Source organism: Physeter macrocephalus, chromosome 5 (assembly GCF_002837175.3).
Source record: "Physeter macrocephalus isolate SW-GA chromosome 5, ASM283717v5, whole genome shotgun sequence".
Classification (NCBI taxonomy): domain Eukaryota; kingdom Metazoa; phylum Chordata; class Mammalia; order Artiodactyla; family Physeteridae; genus Physeter; species Physeter macrocephalus.
In genome coordinates this window covers 15,457,992-15,469,869 of record NC_041218.1, presented here as the reverse complement: position 1 = coordinate 15,469,869, position 11,878 = coordinate 15,457,992, and the positions used below count along the sequence as shown (strand labels likewise).

The following is an 11,878-nucleotide window of genomic DNA, read 5'->3' as shown; positions in this document are numbered from 1 at the left end:
GGAGCGGCTGGGCCCGTGAGCCGTGGCCGCTGAGCCTGCGCGTCCGGAGCCTGTGCTCCGCAACGGGAGAGGCCACAGCAGTGAGAGGCCCGCGTACCGCAAAAAAAAAAAAAAAAAAAAGGCAGTAATCTATATATGATCTCCAAAGTATATAACACGGCAAAAAACTTTGTTGGATTTTTTTGTGAGTTATTCTCAATTTTGTGGTTTTGTTTTTGTTTTTTAAATCTCATATGTATAGAAAAAACCTGGAAAGATACACATCAACTGTAACTGCTTATTCTGGGGAGGGAAGGAGGAAGAGAGCGAGACACAGACAGGTGGATGGATACGAGGGGTGGGTAGGTGGTAAAGATGACATTCATATTCACAGGGTTTCTTACTTAGTTTTTTCAGTGGAGCATGTAAATTAGATTTTTCAAAGTTAGAATATTTCCATCACTGTCACTCTATATTGTGTAGTCCATATATAAATGAAACTGAGTCTGGGAGTTTTTTCCCCTGCATAGTCTTAAGATACCTCTTAGTGGCTTTTTTCCCACCAATATTTTATTATAAAAATTTTCAAACATAGTAAGTTGAAAGAGTTGTATATGGGACAGACTGCTCTATTTGCCTTCTCACTTATTATCCATATACCCATTTATCCATCCATCTGTCAATCAAACCTCATTTTTTTATAGGTTTCAAAGTAAAGTATAGATAGCAGCATGGTTCATCTCTGTATACCCTATAGCATTCCTTTATTAATGTGTTTATTTCAGCCTCTAACATAAATGACAAAGTGTTTCCTCAGATGTTTATTGATGCTTAATTACCTGTTTGTATATGAGAAATGGGTGTTTAGAAAAAAAAAAAACCTGAAAGCCAGGGTGTGGGACTAACGTTTGATGGCTGAATTTCACTCTTACGTGAGGGCTGCTAGGCATGTTTATTAGGAGAGTTACTAATGTCACCGTCTATAGGTAGTGGTCCAATTCCCAAAAGATCTTTCTCTTTCATGCCTGAAATGCAGGGCCTGGCTGCTCATTGAAGCCAGCTGGGGGAAGAAGATTGTTAGTGGGCCGGAGGCAGAGTGGGCAGGAAGCTCGGCATTCAGCGTGTGTATGGTTTCTTACTCGTCATTTTCAGTGCAATGCTGCTTTTTTTTTTCTTAATTTATTTATTTGTTTGTTTGTTTGTTTGTTTTTGGCTGCGTTGGGTCTTTGTTGCTGCGCACAGGCTTTCTCTAGCCATGGCGAGCGGGGGCTACTCTTCGCTGTGGTGCGCCGGCTTCTCATTGCGGTGGCTTCTCTTGTTGCGGAGCACGGGCTTTAGGCACGTGGGCTCCAGTAGTTGTGGCGCACGGGCTCAGTAGTTGTGGCTCACGGGCTCTAGAGCGCAGGCTCAGTAGTTGTGGCGCACGGGCTTAGTTGCTCCGCGGCATGTGGGATCTTCCCGGACCAGGGCTCAAGCCCATGTACCCTGCATTGGCAGGCAGATTCTTAACCACTGTGCCACCAGGGAAGCCCAAGTGCAATACTTCTGCCTTCAGCTGAGCCTGATGCTCGTCAGCCCAAAGACTGTTTTACCTATTCTAGAAAATTAATTTCCAGCCTTCTTTTGCAGAGGTGGAGGTAGTCCTTATTATCTTGGGGTAGCTACAGGTAAAGTAGGAAACGAACGTGAGATTTAATCCTTCTTAAACAGACTCTCAACAGATCATCCTGTTTTTAGCCCCAGTTTCACCTCTTATGCTTCTAATTCCCAAGCTCTTAGGGGTTCTGCAATATATGCTGATTTGCTTCTCTGTTTTCCCCACTGCCAGCTTAGGTTTCAGCTTTATCCAATTGACTACGACTAATTCATTTGCTTTTTGTCCATTTGCCTTCCAGCTTCCAAAATGTGATTTCTGTCTTCTCCCCTGTTTTCTTTGTCTTTATGGGTCAATGCCCTTTTTTAAAAAAAATTCCCTTTACTGTCATTTTACTTTCAGGTGTATCAGATAGGGACAGAAGAAAACATATGTTTTCAGCCCTCCATCTTTACCTTGAAGTTGCTTTGTACATGTTTATATTTCTTTTCCAATATGTGTAAGCTTTCCAAGATTGGGTGCTGTGGTTTTCTTGTGAATACTAACTGTTGTCTTCTGGTAAAAATCAGTTCTTTTTATTTTTTATGTTTGGACAGGATTAATGAAAATTATATATACTTGTGTCCTCTCCCCTTTCCATTAAAATTACATTTGAATTCAAATAGCAGACTGTGTCTTTTACTTTGTTTTGTGTCTGGAACAGGGATTAGATGGACATTTTATGTTACAGGCCTGCTGATAGACAACCTTTCTTCTTTCCTTCTTGCTACCACAGTGGCAGATCAGCAGTGGGCAGGCCACCCCATCAACTGCCAACAGCACGTCCTCTACTCCTTCCAGTCCCACCATTACTAGTGCAGCAGGATATGATGGAAAGGCTTTTGGGTCACCTATGATTGATTTGAGCTCACCCGTGGGAGGTCCCTATAATCTTCCTTCTCTTCCAGATGTAAGTGTACATAAAATTTATACTAAGAATCTGTTTCGAAAATTTTAAGTGAACTTGGATCTGGTAAAAGGCATGGGTTTGTTGGATTATAGGCTGTGCGTTTGTGTTTAGAAGTTGTTTTTATCCTTTAGAAATATGGTAACAGCAGGAATAATAAAACGATTAATATTAATACTTGAACATACTACAGAATGTCTTTCAGGGCACTGGAGTTGAAGTGTTTGTAAATGAATGATTATGGTGATGGATTATGGAATCTAAGTTGGGAAGGAAGGGGTGAGGACATGGGAGGAGGTATTGGAAGGTTGAATTGCTGGAATGTGATATATTACAATAGAATAAGGTTAGAGAGGGAGTCTAACATTTAAGACACCAGAAGAGATGGAGACAAGTTTAATAATAGAAATGTACCCTGAGAAAACCATAATTCAAAAAGAGTCATGTACCAAAATGTTCATTGCAGCACTATTTACAATAGCCAGGACATGGAAGCAACCTAAGTGTCCATCGACAGATGAATGGATAAAGAAGATGTGGCACATATATACAATGGAATATTACTCAGCCATAAAAAGAAACGAAATTGAGTTATTTGTAGTGAGGTGGATGGACCTAGAGTCTGTCATACAGAGTGAAGTAAGTCAGAAAGAGAAAAACAAATACCGTATGCTAACACGTATATATGGAATCAAAAAAAAAATTAGTTCTGAAGAACCTAAGGACAGGACAGGAATAAAGACACAGACGTAGAGAATGGACTTGAGGACACGGGGAGTGGGAAGGGTAAGCTGGGATGAAGTAAGAGAGTGGCATGGACTTATATATACTACCAAATGTAAAATAGCTAGCTAGTGGAAAGCAGCCGCATAGCACAGGGAGATCAGCTTGGTACTTTGTGACCACCTAGAGGGGTGGGAGGGAGACGCAAGAGGGAGGAGATATGGGGATATATGTATATGTATAGCTTATTCACTTTGTTATAAAGCAGAAACTAACACACCACTGTAAAGCAATTACACTCCAATAAAGATGTTCAAAAAAAAAAAAGACTCAATGAGCTAATGCAAGTAAAGCCCAGTGCCTGGCACAGGAAAAGCTCCCCTCAAATAAAAATCACAGGGCTTCCCTGGTGGCACAGTGGTTGGGGGTCCGCCTGCTGATGCAGGGGACACGGGTTCGTGCTCCGGTCTGGGAAGATCCCACATGCCGCGGAGCGGCTGGGCCCATGAGCCATGGCCGCTGAGCCTGCGCGTCTGGAGCCTGTGCTCCGCAATGGGAAAGGCCACAACAGTGAGAGGCCCGCGCACTGGAAAAATAAATAAATAAATAAATAAATAAAAATTAAAAATAAAAAAAATAATAGAAATGATAACATTTACTAACCAGTGCAAAATTACCTCTGATTTCATTTTTACTTAAATTAAATACATTTACCCTCTAAGCTCTTTGTCAGTATGACTTTTAAAAAAATCTTTTTCAAAGGCAGAAAATATAACATTGAATAAACAAGTCTTTATACATAAGTTGATACTTGTTTTACCTTTTCTCATCTTATAAGCTTAAGGTAATCACTCATACAGACATTAAAAACTTTTAAGAAATCTTGTAGTATGTGAAGGAATCTAAAATTTTGTATTATTTAGTTTGTTTTTCAAGTTACTGAGATCAACTGATATTTCCTAAAAGTTGCATCATTAACCTTACCAGAGTTATTTCATTTTTAAAATAATTGTTTATACTTTAAATGGGTAGAGTACATGTATTTTTCATGCATAGGCGATCGATAGGAAAACTTTTTTTGTGTCATTCCTATCATTATGATTCCTATAATTTTAGCTTTTAGGATTATTCCACAATGTAAATAACTTTTTTTACATTAAGATCTAACAAATTTAGTCATTCGAGTACTTTTTGCACTCTCTGAAAAGTATTGGCCAAGGTAGTGCCCAAAGAATATTAAACATAAATAACCCTGTGTACTTCCTCCTTCCCCTACTGAAAGGGGACCCACAGAAAGTAAATTTTCCTCTGCAGTCCTCATATACAGATGACCCTTTGTCCACCAGCCTTTCTCAACTGAAATTCCTCATCTGAATCACAGAATAAAGAAACTGATTTGAGTGACCATTTCCTCAGTCCTCCCAAGGATGGTTCATAACTAGTACCAGTCTAGATGCAGAGGCGAGAAGTAAATTCATTATATACAGTCTATGCCCTCGGGCTGTAGGACTTAATTCTCTTGGAGAATCTTGATTGAGAAAGGCTGGAACTATTAAATTGGATTTTAATCACAAAACCGTTCTTGGGGAATAAATGGTATATTTAAGCATTAAAAATACTTGCATCTAAAGGGGGGTGGGTGAGGGTTGGATTGGGAGTTTGGGATTAGCAGATGCAAACTGGTATGTATAGAATTGTATAAGCAACAAAGTTCTACTGCATAGCACAGAGAACTATATTCAGTATCCTGTGATAAACCATAATGGAAAAGAATATGAAAAACAATATATATATGAATAACTGAATCACTTTTCTGTATAGCAGAAATTAACACAGCATTGTAATTCAACTATTCTTCAATTAAAAAATTGAAAAAAGTATTTGCATCTAAAGTATTAAAGTCTTATTCAGTAGAAATTTATCAGTATTTTAGCTTAGCAGTCAATTAGGAAAGCAGTCGATTATTTGTATACCTGTTGCATTAAAGCAGGAATCTCTAAGGGATCGATTTTTTCCTACCAAACATTAAGAATGTATTTAAGTGAGGTTAGTGTTCTGAAAATGTGTTATGTGTAGGCTTGTTTCATCAATCTAGTGCATACCAGAGCATCGGTTCTCAAAGTGTGGGCCAAGGACATGGGGGTCCGTACAACCTTTTTAGAGGCTCTACAAGGTCCTCTCTATGTAAGACCGGATTTTCTTCTTATTCTTCAGCCAAAACCACACATCTCAGCAGACTGAGTAAAAAGATACAAGTTTCCAGTTGGCTGTTACTAAGCCAGACAATAAAGAAATTTGCAAAATGTGAAACTGTGCTACTCTTCTCACCAAGTTTGCTTTTTTTTTAAATTGGTACCTTTTATTATTTTTAAATAAATTAAGAAACATTATTAAAATTACTTTTTATAATTTTGTTTTAATTTTTAAGGGTGTAGCACACAATACTCTTTTCTCCTGGCTCATGACTTCTGAAATAGTGTGACTCAGTATATTTACTAAGGTGAAATATTAAGAAGTGTGAAAGCTTTTTTTCAGGGTTGTTTATGGGGAAAGTATGGATCAGAACTTCTCAAATATGATATTTACATGTTTTATTATCTGATAATAATTAAACTATTAAAGTTTTCTTATAAATTTAAAGTAGCTTTTAACTTGCAAAGTCACGATGCCATGAAATAATTTCTTATCAGATTGACTGCTCAAGTACTATCATGCTGGACAATATCGTGAGGAAAGATACTAGTACAGATCATGGCCAGCCGAGACCACCCTCAAACAGAACCGTCCAGTCACCGAATTCATCAGTGCCATCTCCAGGCCTTGCAGGTAAAATGGGCTTTTAAAAAATTTTATTAGTGGTTTTTTTTTCAGTTTTTATTCTATTTATAATAATTTAAAAAATAAATCACCCTACGCCTCCTCCCTTTTTCTGTTGGATGATTAAAATGGGTCTATGTGTTGGGTACTCTTTAAAATTAATGTACTTTCGAAGTGGGAAGCAAAAGTTAAACCTCTGTACATTTTCAATTTGAATAGAACTTATGGGCACTATAGTGCTCCCAGGAGGAAATTAGTATTGTACTTTCTCTTTTTGATAATTTGTCTGTCTTATCATCTCTTTTTGCATGGAATTTTCCTAGTATCACAATTTATCAGTGACAATCACTCTTTTTGGTGGTTTTTTCGCTATTTAATTGTGTTCAAGAATTTTGGACACAACTACTTATTTCCTCCAAGAGAGAAGCACTCTGACTAATGCTACTCGTAGAGGCCTTGGCAAATTAGATGCCTTAGACCAAAATAAGGAAAGAGGAGAATTTCTTCTGCCATTCACCAGTCATACAAGCATAATTAAGCAGTTGTCGAATTTTAAAGGAAGTACTTATTTAAAACATAAACAAACTGAAAGGAAATTGTCGACAAAATGTGGTAGAGAAACTTTAATTATGTAACAAGTTCATAAAGATTAATAAGGAAAGTACACAATATTGCAAAAGGACATGAGTAGATTATTCCCTAAAGAGGAAATACATTTAGTCAGTAAAACAGGGGAGAGAGAGGAAGAAAGATGGGTGGTTCCGTCTCACCAGGAGTCATTATAAAATCAAAAAGACATAATTTCTAACTATTGAATAAGCAAAGATTTAAATAGTGAAAATACTCATTGATGAGGATGTGATGGGACAAATGCTCTGATACATAGCTGGTGGGAGTATAACTTGACAAAACATTTCTGGAAACCATTTTGGCACTATTACTAAAGCTAACGTTTATCCAGTACTAATTCTGTGTCAGGCAAGGGACAAAGTATCTTCTGTGCATTGCTTCAGTGTCTTCCGTTAATTAGCCTCTGTGGGGCTTTCTCTCTTGGACTGCTTTTATACCAGCCCTACCAACTTTTTATTGTCCTCTGTAGCTTTTGCTGGCACTAGTGTCCTCACTAAGCTCCTACCCTGGTTACTCTAACGTGGGACATTCGACAGTGTTTGGAGACATTTCTGATTGTCACACCCCTGGATGCTAAGTATGTAGAGGTGCTATGGCATCTAATAACTGTAGAGGCCGAGGGTGCTGCTCAACATCCTTACGATGCACACACAGCCCCCCCACATCAGAGAATTATCTGTCCCCAGATGTCAGTACTGCTGAGGTTGAACAGCCCTACCAGTTTAGCGGGACTTGAGACTGTGCTGGGAGTTCAGCAACTACTCTTGTTTTATATAGTTTCATTATGTGTTTCCAGTTTCAATGTAGTACTAAGTGAGAACATTCAGTAGGAATTAAATACAGTTATTAATTCATTTTACGAATGTGTATGATCTCAGGACCTGTTACTATGACAAGTGTACACCCACCAATACGTTCACCTAGTGCCTCCAGCGTTGGGAGCCGAGGAAGGTAAACTGACTTAACTTATTCTCTAGTCTATAAAATCTGTAACTAGATTTCTCTCGCCAGTGTTCAGCATGCTTTGGTACTCAATACATTTTAAGCAATTTCCCTTATTTTTAACTTTTAAGTTAAATGTTTAATAATTATTATATATTATATGTTAATGTAATAAATCAATGGGTTTAGTAGAGTACAATTTTATCTTTAAAGATACAAAAATGTTTATTTGTTGAAAATAAGAAAATACATTTGACTTTAGTATAATAGCAAGGAAAAAACAGAAATGAAGTGTGTGTAACACACTGCACTGTATAGGAACATGCACAAATAAAAACTTAGGGAAAACAAATAATAATTTTATACTAAAATTGGTGTTCTGACATTTCTAATAACCAAACATTGATTCTGTTTTACAGTTGTTGAAATTGTATTTTAACTTACTGTGTTACACACCTACTCATAATGCTTGCAAATTTCTCCTAGATAGTGAACCCAATTCTTACTTTCCTAATTGTATGGAAGTAGCATACTCTGAAGGGGATAAGTTTGCCTTTAATCCTATGAGAACATAGTAGCTATCTGGAAACGGCTTTTTCGTTGCACTACATTTTTTAAAATAGCAGAACACCAGTAAATTATGAACCTAGTTAATTATCTTCACACTTCGTGACAGTAAATCATTAATGTGAGCCTAGACTTCTCTTTGTCACTGACTAGAGAAGGAAAGGAAAATCCTAAAAAAAAGATGCTAATTCTAAGATAGTTGTAAGATCTGGCTGCCCAATTTTAGAGCCTCAGGATATTGAAGTCAGTTTTAATTCAGGTTTTATTTAAATTTATTTAAATACCTTTCCAGGTGTGTAATCAAGATGTAACCATTTTGATAGGTTAATATGTGGAACATTTTTTATACATAAATGAAACTGTTTTGCATACAGCAGATGCATTTCAGTTATGTATCAGTTTATTGCTGATGTAACATAGTTACCATTGCTGTGAAGATACAGCATTACTCCGAAAAGCTATTATTATACCTTGTTTTAAGATACTTAAGGTAGCTTTCTTAGATTTTTTTTTTTTTTTTCTTTCTTTCTTTCTTTTTTTTCTTATACTTACAGCTCTGGCTCTTCCAGCAAACCAGCAGGAGCTGATTCTACACACAAAGTCCCAGTGGTCATGTTGGAGCCAATCCGAATAAAACAAGAAAACAGTGGACCACCTGAAAATTATGATTTTCCTGTTGTTATAGTGAAACAAGAATCAGATGAAGAATCTAGGGCTCAAAATGTAATTATATTATGATTGTAATACTACTCCTACTTGAGGGATAGGATGAGAGAAACTTTTAAATAGCTCGTAGGAGATAAAAACTATTATATTTAAATCTTTCAGTAGATCAAAACAAAAAGATGGATGGCAAACGGGGAGAAGAGTTTGAAACGTCAGAGGTTAAATGAGGAGGTTGGGCATTTGAAAGAGAGAACAGAGTGAAACACATGGAAGGTAACTGCCAAAGCAAGTAATACAAGGAAACTTCCTGTAACTGAAGGGCATGAGCATCTGAATTGAAAGGGCCTACCAAGTACCAGAACAATTAAATGAAAAAAAGACTCAAGTCATATCCTCATCGATTTCAGAATACCAGTATTCTAAACAGGTTCTAAAAGCTTCCAGAGGAAAAAAACACCTTACATAATGGATCAGACATCATAGTGTCACCAAGTCCTCAACACAGACTCTCAAAGGTGGAAGGCAATAGAGAAAATATCAAAATTGTGAGGAACGATATTTTGTAGCCAGGATTCTATACCCAGGCAAATTATCAATTATGTGTAAAGATTAAATAAACATTTTTAGACATGCACGCAGATTCTCAAAAACCTAATTCCATGCACTCATTCTCAGGAAGATATTTGGGAATATGCTTCATCAAAAATGAATTAAACCAGAAAGAGAAAGACATAAGGTCCCGTTTCTGGGATCTAACACAGAAGAGAGGCAAAGAAAAGGGTAGTTGGTCCCCAATACAACAGCTCCTCCAGTACACCCTGTAGGAGGAGGACAGAAGGGGGAGGACAGAAGACTCCTCCTAGGAGGAGGAGTCTTCCTCCATACATAGGAATGTATGTAGCAGGAGAAAAATGCTTTGACAGTATTGAGAAACATTTTATAACCCTCTTGGGGATTGTGAGAACGACTTAGATATCTAGAAAAATAAGCAAATGGATTAAATTTTAAAATATGGTAATTATTGACTCACAGGAAAAACAAAAAGTTAGACAAAAAAGGAAGTGTAGTCATAGTACATTCTGTGGTTATGCAATGAACAGTCTTATAGTCATAATGATATAAACAAACACCTGAATACAAATTTAAATAAAAACTAGATATAATCAGGATATAACGTGAATATGCATTTGACCAAAAATTGATTTTTCAGGATACTTAACCAGTACAGCAATGATTCTGACCAGTTGGAATAGATGCTGGCTATAAACAGTTATACTGGCGCCTACCAACTAAAAAGAAATCAGTGTTTAATAAAACTATGTTCAGAGGATGGTATGAATGGTGTGTGTAAGTATAAGGAGGGTGTGGAGAATCAGGAAGGAAAAATCATCTTCCATAGAAGGGAAAATGTATACATTTAAAACTGAAAATATGTTTAAATTTGAAAATCTGAAAAATTATAGTATAAGCATACTGTTTAGAAGTATAGAGGTAAACAGCAGAGGAAAAAGCTAAATAATTTGAAAATAATTGCCTCCAAGGAATGATATTATATACCTGTGCTTTTAACTAAATCTACATTTATTACTTCAAAATTTTTAAAAATGTTTAAAGGAGATAATAGATTTTGTTACTAATTTGAAATTTTCACCATTCTAGGCTCAAACATAACATTTAGGTTCATTTTAAAGTTATTAATGGCACTTGCAGAGGTGAAATTACTTCTAAGAATTAAAGCAGTGTACCTTTTTATGAATGATAAAAAATCTATAGTAGGCCTGTTTTGTGTTTAGATATACTTTGAATTAACAGCTCCAGTAAAATGCATTTATAGTTCACGTGGTTGACTTCTACACTACCTACCCGTTTCTATAGCCATCAGCAGATTCAAAGATTTTCCCTATGTTATCCACACCCTGTTACTGCTGCTGATCTTCTGTTTTGAAGATATTTTTCAGTGGAGGTCCATGTCTTCTTTACCATTAGGGACAGTTAGCAGTAAATGTATTCCCGTCTCATGCAGATTCACAGACTCCTTTGAAATAGCCAGGTGCTCATGAGTGAGCAGACTGCAGTCCAGAATTGCAGTAGTGCTAATAAAGAATGGCGGTTTAAGATACCCATATGCATATGTTAACTCTTTCCACTGCAGACCAACTATCCGAGAAGCATACTCACCTCCCTGCTCTTAAATAGCAGTCAGAGCTCTGCATCTGAAGAGTCTGTGTTAAGATCAGATGCCCCTGATAGCACAGGAGATCAACCTGGACTTAACCAGGAAAATTCCTCAAATGGAAAGTCTGAGTGGCTAGATGCCTCGCAGAAGTCACCCCTTCACGTTGGAGAGACAAGGAAAGAGGATGACCCCAATGAGGACTGGTGTGCAGTTTGTCAGAACGGAGGGGAACTCCTATGCTGTGAGAAATGTCCCAAAGTATTCCATCTCTCTTGTCATGTGCCCACACTGGCAAATTTTCCAAGGTAAGATGGTGCTTGCTTCCCTTTCTTACATTCTTTCATTATAAATAATAACAGCAATAAACTTTTGGTGATCATTGTAACATAAAACCTTTGTAAAAACTTAAATAGAAGTCCACTTGGCATAAATGCATACACCAAAATTTTCAGCACAGGGTTTCCCATACCCTATCTCCCATTCCCCGTGCTTCTCTCAAAAACCTAGTCTGTTAATGACGAGAAAAAAAAAAATAACTGGCCCTTTAAATTATTACAAGGGAATTACCATAAAGTGTTGTCCTTATGCACCACCCTGCCATAATTTAGTGCATCTTATTTGCCAGGCATTGAGCTGTATTGTTTACAAATATCTTGAGTAAATTCTCAAACAAACCCTATGAGATGATGATGGTCATAGATAGAGAAGAGCCACTGGGTTGATATCTTAGTTCTTCAAAGGCTGTATAGTTTTTTTGTTTGTTTGTTTGTTTAAGTGAGCCTTGCCCCCAAGACTCTTTTTTTTTTTTTTTTTTAATATTTATTTATTTTTTTGGGCT

General features: G+C 37.0%; 1 protein-coding gene across 2 annotated transcripts in view; it reads left to right on the top strand.

Annotated features, from left to right (window-relative positions):
- TRIM24 (tripartite motif containing 24) overlaps nucleotides 1–11,878 on the top strand; it is a 94,515-nt gene that overhangs the window by 77,380 nt on the left and 5,257 nt on the right. For both annotated transcript variants that reach the window (XM_024130806.3, XM_024130799.3), the window contains exons 11-15: nucleotides 2,349–2,522; nucleotides 5,933–6,068; nucleotides 7,568–7,640; nucleotides 8,753–8,921; nucleotides 11,017–11,345. In XM_024130806.3, the coding sequence (XP_023986574.1) occupies nucleotides 2,349–2,522; nucleotides 5,933–6,068; nucleotides 7,568–7,640; nucleotides 8,753–8,921; nucleotides 11,017–11,345 (881 nt within the window). The remainder of the gene's footprint in view (nucleotides 1–2,348; nucleotides 2,523–5,932; nucleotides 6,069–7,567; nucleotides 7,641–8,752; nucleotides 8,922–11,016; nucleotides 11,346–11,878) is intronic.